Source organism: Macaca fascicularis, chromosome 16 (assembly GCF_037993035.2).
Source record: "Macaca fascicularis isolate 582-1 chromosome 16, T2T-MFA8v1.1".
Classification (NCBI taxonomy): domain Eukaryota; kingdom Metazoa; phylum Chordata; class Mammalia; order Primates; family Cercopithecidae; genus Macaca; species Macaca fascicularis.
This window is the reverse complement of record NC_088390.1, coordinates 38,476,893-38,491,897: the sequence shown is the minus strand read 5'-3', so window position 1 is coordinate 38,491,897 and position 15,005 is coordinate 38,476,893. Positions and strand designations below refer to the sequence as shown.

The 15,005-nt window shown below is 44.7% G+C and overlaps 2 protein-coding genes and 1 pseudogene across 8 annotated transcripts in view; all 3 read right to left on the bottom strand.

The window, feature by feature from the left end:
* Nucleotides 1-11,022, bottom strand: part of RNF135 (ring finger protein 135) — a 29,847-nt gene extending 18,825 nt beyond the window's left edge. For 4 of the 6 annotated variants that reach the window (XM_005583386.5, XM_045375165.3, XM_005583389.5 and 1 more), the window contains exon 1: nt 10,576-11,022. In XM_005583386.5, the coding sequence (XP_005583443.3) occupies nt 10,576-10,956 (381 nt within the window). In that variant the 5' untranslated portion in view covers nt 10,957-11,022. Of the gene's footprint in view, nt 1-10,273 lie in introns of all 6 variants that reach the window. The other 2 variants (XM_005583388.5, XM_074018972.1) reach the window with 1 other exon arrangement.
* LOC141408779 (divergent paired-related homeobox-like) lies at nt 6,269-7,967 on the bottom strand (annotated as a pseudogene).
* A 693-nt stretch (nt 11,023-11,715) lies between the features above and the next one.
* Nucleotides 11,716-15,005, bottom strand: part of ADAP2 (ArfGAP with dual PH domains 2) — a 53,148-nt gene continuing 49,858 nt past the window's right edge. For both annotated transcript variants that reach the window (XR_006693085.3, XR_012425505.1), the window contains 2 exons: nt 12,793-12,969; nt 11,716-11,850 (listed from right to left, as the gene is read on the bottom strand). The gene's annotated coding sequence lies outside the window, so the exon portion shown is untranslated. The remainder of the gene's footprint in view (nt 11,851-12,792; nt 12,970-15,005) is intronic.

The window sequence follows — 15,005 nt, the reverse complement described above, 5'->3', positions numbered from 1 at the left end:
AAATCACCAATAAGCACATGAATAGACACTCAAGATCACTAATCAGTAGGGAAATGCAAATCAAAACATACAGTGAGATACCACTTCACACTCATTAGGTTGGCTACTATAAAAAAAAAAAAAAAAAAAACAGAAAATAACAAATGTTGATGGTGTGGGAAGATTGGAACCCTCTGCACTGTTGGTGGGAATGATATATGGTACAGCCACTATGGAAGACAGAATGGTGGTTGCTCAAAATATTAAAAATAGGCTGGGTGCAGTAGCTCATGGCTGTAATCCCAGCACTTTGGGAGGCTGAGGCGGGTGGATCACCTGAGGTCAAGAGTTCAAGCTCATCCTGGCCAACTTAGTGAAACCCCATCTCTACTAAAAATACAAAAATTAGCCAGGCGTGGTGGTGGGCATCTGTAATCCCAGCTACTTGGGAGGCTGAAGCAAGAAAATCGCTTGAACCCAGGAGATGGAGGTTGTAGTGAGCCGAGTTCATGCCACTGCACTCAGGACTGCATGACAGAGCCATCTCAAAAATACATATACATATATATATTTATTATTATTATTATTATTTATATATATATTTTCTAGGTCACATTAAGTGTGATGCTTTGAGATACCCAAGAAGAAAAGATGAGAAGGAAGACATAGCAGCCTAGTGCTCAGAGAAGGCTCCAGCCTGGAGCTATTATTTGTGCATAGAGGTAGTCATTAAAGCCATGGATACAGGGAAGACTACCTGGAGGGGAGATAAAGGGACTTACAACTCAGCCTTGAGGAAGTCCAGCATTTAATTCCTGAGCAGAGGAGAGACAGCCTGTAAACAGACTGAGAAGGATCAGCCAGAGAGAGGTGGGGGAAAGCCAAAAGACTCCTGTCCCAAAAGCTAAGAATGAAGGTGTGGTCCACTGTGTCAAAGGCTACTGAAAGGTCAATGAAGACAGGCACCAGAATGTCCATAGGATTTACATAGAGTTTACATAGAGGTCACTGGTGATCTTAGAGATAGCTGGCTAGGTGGAATGATCCTATATATAGTGATCCCATATATATATATATATATAAGAATTACCATACGATTTAGCAATTCAACTTCTGGATATATAAGAATTGAAAACAGGATCTCAAAGAGCTTCATAAACTGATGTCCATAGCAGCATTATTCCCACTAGCTAAAACATGGAAGCAACCCAAGTGTCTGCAGACAAATGAATAAGCAAAAAGTGGCATACACGTACAATAGAATATTACTCAGCCTTAAAAAGGAAGGGAACTCTGACATATGCTACAACATAAATAACCCTCGAAGACATTATGCTAAGTGAAATAAGCCAGTCACAAAAACACAGATATTGTATGATTCAACTTATATGAGGTATTTAGAGTAGTACAAATCAGAGACAGAAATTAGAATGATGGTTGCCACAGGCTGGGGGAAGAGGAAATGGAGAATTTTAATGTGCTCCTAGAATTCCACTTTTGCAAAATGAAAAGAGTTATGGTACCCTGAAGAGCCAGTCATGTTAATTTAACATTTTTTAGTTATGGAAATGATGGTAGTGATGGTTTCACAACATTATGAATGCATTTCATATCACCCAACTGTATACTTAAAAATGGTTTAGGGCCAGAGAGAAGTGGGGGAAAGCCAGGAGACTTAAGGGTGGAAAGAGGCAGAGCAAGATAGCCAAATAGAAGGCTCCATTGAGCATCCCTCCCACAAGAACACCAAATTTAACAACTACACAAAAAAGCACCTTCATAAGAACCAGAAATCAGGGGTACTCACAGTACCTGGTTTTAACTTTACATATAGAAAGAGGCACTGAAGAGGGTAGGAAAAACAGTCTTCAATTACCAATGCCATCCATATCCCATGTGGCAGGGGCAACACGGCACAGAGAATCTGTGCACTCGGGAAAGGGAGAGCATGGTGATAAAGAGAATAGAGAGACTTTGCCTTGTCACATCACAAAGCAAAACTGGGCTGAACTCCGCTGACGCCTACCCACAGCGGGAGCATTTAGATCAGTCCTAGCCAGAGAGGAATCAAATCACCCACTCCAGTGATTGGAACCTGAGTTCTGGCAAGCTTCTCCACTGTCGGCTGAAGTGCTCTGGGGCTCTAAATAAACTTGAATGGCAGGCTAGGCCACAAGGACTGCAACTCCTAGGCAAGTCCCTAGTGTTGAGATGGGTCTCTGGACCCACCCAGAGCCTGGGTGAATGTGCCACCATGAAGGGAAGGACACAAGCCTGGCTGGCTTTGCCATCTGCTGATTATAGAGCCCTAGGTCCTTAAGTGAATATAGGTGGTAGCCAGATAGTGGTTACAAAGGGGCTTGGGTGAGACACAGTGCTGTGCTGGCTTTAGGTCTGACCCCATGCAGTCCTAGTGGTCATGGCCACAAGGTGCTTGCGTCAGCCCACCTCCAGCTCCAGGCAGCTTAGCACACACACACACTGTTGTGGAGAAGTACGAGAAGAGAACAGAATCTCTGCCTGGTAATCCAGAGAATTCTTCTGGATCTTATACAAGACCACCGAGGTGGCACCTCTAGTAGTCTGCAAGAGTCACAGCTTTACTGGGCTTGGGGTGCCCCCTAATGCAGATACAGATCACAACACCGAAGTCCTTTCAAATACCTGGAAAGCCTTCCCAAGAAGGACAGGTACAAACAAGCCCAGACCGTGAAGACTACAATAAATAACTAACTCTTCAATGCCCAGGCACTGACAAACATCCACAAGCATCAAGACCATTCAGGAAAACATGACCCCACCGAACTAAGTAAGTCACCAAGAACCAATTTGGGAGAAACAGAGATATGTGACCTTTCAGACAGATAATTCAAAATAGCTGTTTTAAGAAAACTCGAAGAATTTCAAGATAACAGAGAAGGAATTCAGAATTCTATCAGATAAATTTTAAATAATTGAAATAATTAAAAAGAATCAAGCAGAAATTCTGGAATCCAGAAATGCAACTGACATACTGAAGAATGCATCAGAGTCTGCATCAATAGCAAAATTGATCAAGTATTAGAAAGAATTAGTGAGCTTGAATTCAGGCTATTTGAAAATACACAGTAAGGGCTGGCGCAGTGGGTCACACCTGTAATCCCAGCACTTTGGGAGGCCAAGGCAGGCGGATCACAAGGTCAGGAGATCGAGACCACAGTGAAACCCCATCTCTACTAAAAATACAAAAAATTAGCTGGGCGCAGTGGCAGGTGCCTGTAGTCCCAGCTACTCAGGAGGCTGAGGCAGGAGAATGGCGTGAACCCGGGAGGCGGAGCTTGCAGTGAGCCGAGATTGCGCCACTGCACTCCAGCCTAGGCAACAGAGCAAGACTCCGTCTCAAAAATAAATACATAAATAAAATAAAAATAATAAAAAAAGAAAATACACTGTAAGAGGAGACAAAAGAAACAAGAAAAAAAAAAAGAGAATGAAACATGCCTACAAGATCTAGAAAATAGCCTCAAAGGGGCAAATCTAAAAATTATTGGCCTTAAGAGGAGGTAGAGAAAGAAATAGTGGTAGAAAGTTTATTCAAAGAAATAATAGCACAGAACTTCCCAAATCTAGAGAAAGACATCCATATCTACATACAAGAAAGTTATAGAACACCAAGCAGATTCAACCCAAAGAAGACTACATGAAGGCATTTAATGATAAAACTCCCAAAGGTTAAGGATAACGAAAGGGTCCTAAAGCAGCAAGAGAAAATAAATAACATATAATGGAGTTCCAATACATCTGAAGGTAGACCTTTCAGTGGAAACCTTATAGGCCAGGAGAGAGTGGCATGACATGTAAAGTGCTGAAGGAAAAAACTTTTACCCTAGAAAACTATAATTTGTGAAACTAGCTTTGAAACATGAAGGAGAAATACTCTCCCAGACAAACAAAAGCTGAGGGATTTTATCAACACCAGACCTGTCCTACAAGAAATGGTAAAGGGAATACTTCAATCAAATAGAAAAAGCCAGGCGCAGTGTCTCACACTTGTAATCCCAGCACTTTGGGAGGCCGAGGCGGGATCACCTGCGGTCAGGAGTTCCAGACTAGCCTTGCCAACATGGTGAAACCCCATCTCTACTAAAAATACAAAAATTAGCCGGGTGTGGTGGTGGGCACCTGTAATCCCAGCTACTCTAGAGGCTGCAGAGGGAGAATCACTTGAACCCAGGAGGTGGCCTGTAATCCCAGCACCGTGGGAGGCTAAGGTGGGCAGATCACTTGAGGTCAGGAGTTCAAGACCAGCCTGGCCAACATGGTGAAATGCTGTCTCTACTAAAAATACAAAATTTAGCTGGGCATGACGGCGCATGCCTGTAGTCCCAGCTACTCGGGAGGCTGAGGCAGGAGAATTGCTTGAACCCAGGAGGTGGAGGCTGCAGTGAGCCGAGATCATGCCACTGCACTCCAGCCTGGGCAACAGAGTAAAACTCTGTCTCAAAACAAAACAAAACAAAAACCTCACTAGTAATAGTAAGGTCACAGAAAACCAATCAAAAATAATAACTACAACTTTCAAAGATATAGATAGTAAGATATACACAGAAATAACAAAAAGTTAAATAGCAGGGGATGAATTTAAAGTGTAGAGCTTTTATTAGTTTTCTTTTTGCTTGTTAGGTAGTTTATGCAAGCAGTATCAAGTTGTTATCAGCTTAAAACAATAGGTTATAAGATACTACTTGCAAGCCTCATGGTAATCTCAAATCAAAAATCATATAATGGATACACAAAACATAAAAAGCAAGAAATTAAATCATAGCACCAGAGAAAATCATATTCATTTAAAGGAAGACAGAAAAGAAGGGAAGAAGGAAGAGAAGACCACAAAACAAAACAACCAAAGAACAAACAACAAAATGGCAAGAATTATTACCAATAATAACATTGAATATAAACTGTCAAAAATCTTCAATCAAAAGACATAGAGTGGTTGACTGGATTAAAAAACAAGATCCAATGGTCTATTCCCTACAAGAAACACACTTCATCTATAGACATATATAGACTGAAAATAAAGGGATGGAAAAATATATCCCATGGCAATGGAAGCCAAAAAATGGAAGCAGGATTAGCTATACGTATATCAGACAAATAGGTTTCAAAACAAAATCTATAAGAAGAGACAAAGAAAGTCATTTTATAATGATGGAGTCAATTCAGTAAGAAGATATAACAACTGTAAATATATATGCACCAACACTAGAGCACCCAGACATATAAAGCAAATATGACTAGAGCTAAAGAGAAGACAGACTCCAATACAATAACAGCTGGAGACTTCAACAACCCACTTTCAGCACTGAACAAATTATTCAGACAGAAAAGTAACAAGGAAATATTGGACTTAATCTGTACTATAGATCAAATGGACCTAATAGATATTTACAGAACATTTACATTCATGCTGCAGAATACACATGGATCTTTTCCTCAGCTCATGATCATTCTCAAGGATAGGTCACAAAACCTAAGACCTAACATATGTCAGGTCAGAAAACAAGTCTTAAAACATTCAAAAACATTGAAATAGGCCGGGTACGGTGGCTCATGCCTGTAATCCCAGCACTTTGGGAGGCCGAGGTGGGTGGATCACGAGATCAGGAGATCAAGACCATCCTGGCCAACATGGTGAAACCCTGTCTCTACTAAAAATACAAAAATTAGCCAGGTGTGGTGGCGTGCGCCTGTAATCCCAGTTGCTGGGGAGACTGAGGCAGGAGAATCACTTGAACCCAGGAGGCAGAGGTTGCAAAGACTAGAGATGATGCTACTGCACTCCAGCCTGGCGACAGAGCAAGACTCCATCTCAAAAAAAAAAAAAAAATTGAAATAATACCAAGTATCTTCTCTGACTATGGAGAAAACTAGTCAATGGAGTAAAACTAGAAATCAATAATGAGGAATTTTGAAAACTATACAAACCCAAGGAAATTAAACAATATGCTCCTGAATGACCAGTGGGTCAATGAAAAAATTAAGAAGGAAATTTAAAAATTTATTTTAAAACGGGTGCAGTGGCTCATGCCTGTAATCCCAGCACTTTGGGAGGCCGAGGCCAGTGGATCAGAAGGTCAAGAGATCTAGACCATCCTGGCTAACATGGTGAAACCCCGTCTCTACTAAAAATACAAAAATTAGCTGGGCATGGTGGCGGGCACCTGTAGTCCCAGCTAATTGGAAGGCTGAGCCAGGAGAATCACTTGAACCCAGGAGGCATAGGTTGCCGTGAGCCAAGATTGCGCCACTGCACTCCAGCCTGGCAACAGAGTGAGACTCTGTCTGAAAAACACAAAAAATTTTTAGTATTCATTTTTTTTACATGTGACTTTTTGTATTTATCATCTCTCAACTTTGTAGGTATGAACAGGCAGAAGAGCCAGAATTGAAGCTTGGAGCCCAAACTTGGGATTCCAAAATGGGGTAGAAGTCATATATGTTAGGATCTTGGCAGCAGCCAAAATGGACTATTCTGTGGCCCACGAGGTCATTTGCAGGGACCTTGAGGGTACAGGATGAGTTGGAATGAGGGTACCCGATGACCCGTGTACACCAAGCCAGTCAGACGAGCAGTGTTGGGCAATCTGGGTAGTGTGTCTGCATTTCTCAGGCCGACACTGGTGGTGACTCCACCCTCCAGTATTGGCGGTTGTGGAGTTTTTGCTTGTTTTTGCTGAATATGCTTTTATTTGGCTTTCTTGAGGTTTGCTCTGTGGTTCTTGATCCATACCTGGAGTACTATGGGGCGTATATCTATTTTTGAGGCCATTTATTTCTGAGGGCTGGGGTTTGGGTATGGGTTCTCATCAAACAAGATGTTCAGATCTTCCAGTTGCTTCTCAGTGAACATGGTTCGTTTCCTGTGTGAATGCATCTGGTCCTTGCCGTTAGAAAGATCCTCTGAGCCTGGCATCTTCTAATCCAGATGTGTGCCTGGGCTCAGGTCCAGGGATAAGTAGTATCCTTTTTTTAAGGGGAGACAGGATGTTGCTCTGTTGCCCATGCTGGAGTGCAGTGACATGAAAACAGCTCACAGCAGCCTCAGCCTCCTGGGTTCAAGTGTTCCTCCCACCTCAGCCTCGAAAGTGGCTGGGATAACAGCCATGTGTCATCACACCTAGCTACTTTTTTCTTTTTTTTTCAGCGGGTCTCATAGTTTCTCTTTTCTTTTTTTTTTTTTTATTGGGTCTGACCATGCTGCCCAGGCTGGTCTTGAACTCCTGGGCTTAAGCAATCCTTCTGCTTCTGCCTCCCAAAGTGCTAGGATTATAAGTGTGAGCCACAACAATCAGCCTGAAAAATTTCTTAAAATAAATTATAATGGGCCTAGTGCAGTGGCTCACACCTGTAATCCCAGCACTTTGGGAGGCCGAGGCAGGTGGATCACCTGAGGTCAGGAGTTTGAGACCAGCCTAGCCAACATGGTGAAACCTTGTCTCTAAAAAATACAAAAATAAGCCAGGGGTGGTGTTGGGCGCCTGTAACCCCAGCTACTCAGGAGGCTGAGGTAGGAGAATCGCTTGAACCCGGGAGATGGAGGTTGCAGTGAGCTGAGATCGTGCCACTGTACTCTAGCCTAGGTGACAGAACAAGAGTCTGTCTCAAAAAATATAATAATAATAATAATAATAATAAAGGAATAACATAGCTAGGAATAAATTTAATGAAAGAGGTGAAAGATTTACACACTTAAAACTACAAAAAAATCACTGAAGGAATTATAGACCCAAATAAAAATAAATAAAAACACATTCTGTGTTTTAGGGAAAGAAGACTTAATATTGTTAAGATGTCAGTACTACCCAAAGTGATCTACAGATTCAACATAATCCCTATCAAAATTCCAACAGCCTATTTTGTAGAAATGGAAAAGCCAATCTTCAAATTCAGATGGAATTGCAAGGAGTTCTGAATAACAAAAACAATCCTGGGAAAAAAAAAAAAGTCAAAGAACTCACACTTCCCAATTTTCTAAATTTACTAAAAAGTTGTAGTAATCAAAATAGTGTGGTACTAGCGCATATAGACCAATGGAATAAAATGGAATGTCCAGAAGTAAAACTATACATTTATTTTGAGACAGGGTCTCACTCCATCGCCCAGGCTAGAGTGCAGTGGTACAATCATGGCTCACTGCAGCCTCAAACTCTCAGCTTGGGTGATTTCTCCTACCTCAGCCTCCCAGATACTTGGGACTACAGGCACATGCCACCATGCCCAGATACTTTTTTGTATTTTTCTAGAGATGGGGTTTCACCATGTTGCCCAGGCTGGTCTGGAACTTCTGGGCTCAAGCAATCCTCCCACATTGGCCTCCCAAAGTGCTGGGATTACAGGTGTGAACCACACGCCTGGCCTGGCCAAATGATTTGTTGACAAGGATGCCAAGTCTAATCACTGGAGAATACTCTTCAACAAATGGTACCAAGACAATTGGATTTCCACATACAAAAGAATGAAGTTGGACCCCTAATTCACATCATATACAAAAATTAACTTAAAATTGACCAATTACCTAAACGTAAGCTAAAACCATAAAACTCTTAGAAGAGGCTGGCACGGTGGCTCATGCCTGTAATCCCAGCACTTTGGGAGGCCAAGGCGGGCAGATCACTTGAGGTCAGGAGTTCAAGACCAGCCTGGCCAAAATGGTGAAACCTCATCTCTACTAAAAATACAAAAAGCAGCCAGGTGTGGTGGCAGGCGCCTGTAATCCCAGGTACTTGGGAGGCTGAAGCAGGAGAATTGCTTGAACCTTGGAGGTGGAGGCTGCAGTGAGCTGAGATCGTGCCACTGCACTCCATCCCTGGGAACTGAGGGAGACACTGACTCAAAAAAAAAAAAAAAAAAAAAAAACTCTTAGGAGAAAACATAGGGGTAAATCTTCATGAACTGAGATTTGGCAATGAATCTGTAAATATGACAACAGAAGCACAAGCAATAACAACAACAAAAAACAACAAATAAAAATTAAATTTAAAACTTTTGCGCATCAAAGGATACCACTGAGAAAGTGACAACTCTTAGAATGGGAGAATATATATTTGATAATATATCTGTGAGTCATATCTAATTCGATATCCAGAATATAGAAGGAATCTCTAAAACTCAACAACAAAAAGATAAACCCAATTTTACAATGGTCAAAGGACTTGAATGGACATTTCTGCAATGAAGATCTACAAATGACCAACAAGAACAAGAAAAGATAGGCAACATCATTAGTCATTAAGGAAATCCAGATCAAAATCACAATGAGGCAGGGTGCAGTGGCTCACGCCTGTAATTCCAGCACTTTGGGAGGCCAAGGAGGGCAGATCACAAGGTCAAGAGATCGAGACCATCCTGGCCAACATGGTGAAAACCCATCTCTACTGAAAATACAAAAATTACCTGAGTGGGGTGGTGAGCACCTGTAGTCCCAGCTACTCCAGACACTGAGGTAGGAGAATCACTTGAACCTGGGAGGCGGAGTCTGCATTGAGCAGAGATCGCCCCACTGCACTCCAGCCTGGCCACAGAGCAAGACTTCAGCTCAAAAAAGGAAATATATGTATGTGTATATATATGTGGCACATCCACCCAATGGAATATGATTCAGCCCCATAAAAGGAATAATGTTCTAACACATGCTACAACATGAATGAACCTTGAAAACACTATGCTAAGTGAAAGAAACCTGGCACAAAGGGACAAACATTGAACGATTCCAGTTATATGAAATATCTAGAACAGGCAAACTCAGAAACAGAAAGTAGCTTAGACGTGAGCAGGGGCTAGCGGGAGGGGAAATAAGGAGTTACTGCTTAACGAGTACAGAGTTTCTGTTTATGATGATTAAAGAGTTCTGGAAACAGCAGGGATAGTTGCACAACAGGAAATGTATCTGTCACTGAATTGTACACTTTAAAATGGTTAAAATGAGGTTGGACGCGGTGGCTCACGCCTGTAATCCCAGCACTTTGGGAGGCCGAGGCGGGTGGATCACCTGAGGTCAGGAGTTCGAGACCAGCCTGGCCAACACGGTGAAACCCCGTCTCTACTAAAAATACAAAAATTAGCCAGGTGTGATGGTTCACGCCCGTAGTACCAGCTACTCCGGAAGCTGAGGCAGGAGAATCGCTTGAACCTGGGAGGCGGAGGTTGCAGTGAGACGATCACGCCACTACACTCCATCCAGACAGAGCGAGATTCTGTCTCAAAAAAAAAAAGAAGGTTAAAATTACAAGTTTTAATGTTATACACATCTTACCACAATTTTACAACTGTCAGAGAAAGAGACCGAAGATCGATTGGGAAGAAGTTGAAATATGCCAAGGCGTGTAGCAGCTAGGTTGACAGGCTTTCGGGAGATGGGGAATTTGGTTTTTTCCCGCTTCTTCATACTTTTATGAACTTTCCAAAGTTCCTCCCAAAAGCGGGAGTCGACTTTTAGACTGAGAAAAGGAACGCAAAAGTAGAACGGCTGGGGAAAGGGATTCGAGCCACAGGGGAAGAGGGCAGGCTGCGGGCAGCCGGGGGGCGCGAGGGGAGCTGCGGGACCGGCCTCCCTACCCGCGGCAGTGCCGGGCGGCGCCGGGGCCTGGGGGTCAGGCTGGAGCCGGGACTGGAGCCGGGGCCGGGGCAAGCGGCAGAGTTGGAGCCCGCCTCCAGCTCGCGTGCGGCGCGGCGGTACTTGTCGGCCAGGTCCTGCAGTAGCGTGTTCTTCCGCAGCCGAGGCTGCTGCGCGGCGCCCTCCCGGCAGGTGGGGCAGGCCCAGCGGCGCCCGGCGCCGCGCGCGCCCCACAGGCCCTCCAGGCAGTGGCGGCAGAAGCTGTGGCCGCAGGGCAGCGTGGCGGGCCAGTCCAGCAGCTCCTGGCAGATGATGCAGCCCAGGTCGTCCTCGGCTAGCCATACGGGGACAGCGGAGCCCGGGCCCTTGCCCAAGCCCGCCATGGCGACCAGGCGGCCGGGGCGCGGATGTCAGGGTTGAGCCGAGTCCGCCCGCGACCGCGTCTCCTCAGGCTCCTCCCTCGCCCTGCCTCTTCCCCTTTCCCTCCTCCTCTTCTCAGCAGCCTTTTCCCCTCCTTCCTTGGGGCCACCCAGTCTCCTTCCTCCAGTCCTGCTGAAAGCGGACTTAGAGCCTCCACTGCCCAGCTCGAAAGGCAGAGCTGATCTTAAGTGGCGGCCTCTTGCCCTGGGAAACCAACTTGCCGCGAGCCACTGGGAACCCGCGGATGTCTCCAAGATTCCCTTTAGCTGGATGTCCCCCCATTAAGATGCAGCACCGTTGGACGTCTTCTAACGTTGGCTAATAAATAAATAAATAAACAACAAATAGATGCAACACCGACAACTCTTGGGAGGAGAGGACTGCATTCAGGAGCTCATTTATGAGAATGAGCCCACGAGGCGTCATTCAGCTCCTCTAACAAGTAGCAGGGGATTAAAGATCACCGATGCACAGCCACAGGGAGCGTCTTCAAAAATGTTGATGTTCGGGCCCCGCTCGCAGGGAGTCTGATTTCATTGTCTTGGGTGGAGCACGGATGTTTTATAAAACCTCCCTCAGATGATTCTGACGTGCCTTCAAGGTTGAGTGAGCGACCCCTGGACTTTTAAACTCGCGGTTATAATTCGCGCTGTGTCCTTACTGCCCTCTGCGGGATGTAAGAGCATTCCCCAATAGACACGCGGACAAAATACTAGAAAGTGTTTTCCTGATATGGCACGCCTGGCACTTGTGGGGCTTGCGTTCTCTCCCAACTCATTCACTTCGCATCCCAGTCCTAAGCGCATTGCAACCAGAAAATGTTAGAGCTAAAAGAGCACCACGTCGTCCCGGATGACCTAAAGAGGTTAAAAAAAAAAAAAAAAAAAAAAGAATTTCCAGGCTCTCATGGTAACAATGAAGCGTCAGAGACTAAAACCCACAATTCCCCATCTGTTGAAATGAACTAACAATGTCTCATGCTTTACTTTATCCTTCCTTTCTCGCCTGGGCTCAAAGTAGGTATCAGATAATACAAGTTTGTAGCTGACCTTTGGATCACTTGAGGTCAGGAGTTCAAGACCAGCCTGGCCAACATGGTGAACCCCCATCTCTACTAAAAATACAAAAAAAAAAAAAAACAAAAAAACCCAAAAAAACAGAAAAAACAGAAAGAAACAAGCCAGGCGTCGTGGCGCATGCCTGTAATCCCAGCTACTCGGGAGGCTGAGGCAGGATAATCACTTGAACCTGGGAGGCGGAGGTTTCAGTAAGCCAAGATTGCGCCACTGCATCCCCAGCCTGGGCGACATAGGGAGACTCTGTCTCACAAAAAAAAAAAAAAAAAAAAAGAAAAAGAAAAAGAAAAAAAAAATAGAAGAAGGGTTTGTGGTTCTTTTCTTTTTTTTTTTTTTTCTTGAGACGGAGTCTGGCTCTGTTGCCCGGGCTGGAGTGCAGTGGCTGGATCTTAGCTCACTGCAAGCTCCGCCTCCCGGGTTTACGCCATTCTCCTGTCTCAGCCTCCCAAGTACCTGGGACTACAGGCGCCGCCACCTCGCCCGGCTAGTTTTTTGTATTTTTAGTAGAGACAGGGTTTCACCGTGTTAGCCAGGATGGTCTCGATCTCCTGACCTCGTGATCCGCCCGTCTCGGCCTCCCAAAGTGCTGGGATTACAGGCTTGAGCCACCGCGCCCGGCCTGTGGTTATTTTCAATACCGGAAGTGTCATGGAGTAGGCAGCACTGCTCATCAACGTTTCCAGTGCTTTCCCTTTCTGGGGACATGGTAGGACTGGCACTTACCTGACCCACTTGAAACACACAGCGGTAATAACATGTTACTTCCCACCAGCTTTAAAGGCGACTGAGCCAGCCATTGTATCGCTTTCTGCCAGCTGCCCCAACTATGGAGATGAAACCATCATCCAGTGACCCGGGTCACTGATTGGCTAAGATGAGCAGACTCCTTGCCGACGCACCCTAGGATACATAGTAAGGGGAGAAGAAAATTAGGATGTATTCAGGTTACTGAGATTTAATGGGCGTGTGCTGCTGCAGCATAACCTAGCCTGTCCTGACCTGGATCTTGTTCCAGAGTCTCCGCATTGAAGTAACATTGTAGCTTCTAAGAGCCTCTCTTTTTTTTTCTGTAAAACGGGCATGATACTAAACAATTAAACATGCTCAGATCTTCCAACTTAAAAAATAAAATCACTGGTGGGGCGTGGTGGCTCATGCCTGTAATCCCAGCACTTTGGGAGGCTGAGGCAGGTGGATTGCCTGAGCTCAGGAGTTCGAGACCTGCCTGAACAACATGGTAAAACCCTGTCTCTACAAAAAAATATATATATACAAAAATTACCCAGACATGGTGGTGCAGGCCTGTGGTCCCAGCTACTCAGGGGAGTGAGGTGGGAGGATTGCTTGAGCTGGGGAGGTGGAGGCTGTAGTGAGCCATGAGAGCTCAGGAGGTCAAGACTGTGGTTAGCTGTGATCGCACCACTTCACTCCAGCCTGAGGAAGGAGCTAGACATAGTCTCAAAAAAATAAAAATTAAAACATAAAATAAAATCACCTTTCACCTAAGCCTCCCTGGAGCCAGCTCTCCTCTTTTCCATTTCACAGCCAAGTTCCTGTAAAGAATGGGTTAACCGGTAGTTTTCAAACTTTTTTTCTTGGACACTCCCTAAAAGTTTTATGCAAAATCATGCAATGGTTATAAGAAAGGGGGAAGGGGCAGAGTGGTCAGCTCTGGTAGTAAAAGTATATTAGCAAATTCTTCATTTACAAATTTTTTTTTTTTTTTTTTTTTTGAGATGGAGTCTCACTTTGTTGCCCAGGCTGGAGTGGAGTGGAGTGGAGTGGCGCAATCTTGTCTCACTGTAACCTCCACCACACAGGTTCAAACCATTCTCCTGCCTCAGCCTCCGGAGTAGCTGGGATTACAGGCACTCACCACCATGCCCGGCTAATTTTGTATTTTTAGTAGAGATGGGGTTTCCCCATGTTGATGGGGTTTCTCCATGTTGGCCAGGCTTGTCTCGAACTCCTGACCTCAGGTGGTCCACCCACCTCATCCTCCCAAGTACTAGGATTACAGGCGTGAGCCATTGCACCCAGCCTACATCAGAAATTTTGTCATTTTTGGCCGGGTGTGGTGGCTCACGCCTGTAATCACAGGACTTTGGGAGGCCGAGGCAGGCAGATCATGAGGTCAGGAGTTCTAAAAATACAAAAAAAAAAAAAAAAATTAGCTGGGCATGGTTGCGGGCACCTGTAATCTCAGCTATTCAGGAGACTGAGGCAGGAGAATCGTTTGAACCCGGGAGCCGGAAGTTGCCATGAGCCGAGATGGCGCCAATACACTCCAACCTGGGCAACAGGGCGAGACTCTGTCTCAAAAAAAAACACAAAGAAATGTTGTCATTCTTTTATCTTTCTGAACTTGTATTTCCATTCCATTTTCTCCACAGAATTACATTCCAAAGCAATATATTTCATGCATGAAAGTGTTTTTATCACTTCTCTGCAACAAAAGTATGTATATGTGCCGGGCGCGGTGGCTCACGCCTGTAATCCCAGCGCTTTGGGAGGCCGAGGCGGGCGGATCACAAGGTCAGGAGATCGAGACCACGGTGAAACCCCGTCTCTACTAAAAATACAAAAAATTAGCCGGGCGCGGTTGTGGGCGCCTGTAGTCCCAGCTACTCGGGAGGCTGAGGCAGGAGAATGGCGTGAACCCGGGAGGCGGAGCTTGCAGTGAGCAGAGATCGCGCCACTGCACTCCAGCCTGGGCGACAGAGCGAGACTCCGTCTCAAAAAAAAAAAAACAAAAAAAACACACAAAAGTATGTATATGTATTAAACTTCTAATTCTTTTTAACTTCCTATGACAAAAAGCCTCTCGTTAAATTTTTTTCCCCTGGATTGAATTATCAATATAATTACTATTAGCAGTCAAACAAAAGAAAACTATGCTGCAATTTATATAAATAACTTTTTTTTTTTTTTTTTTT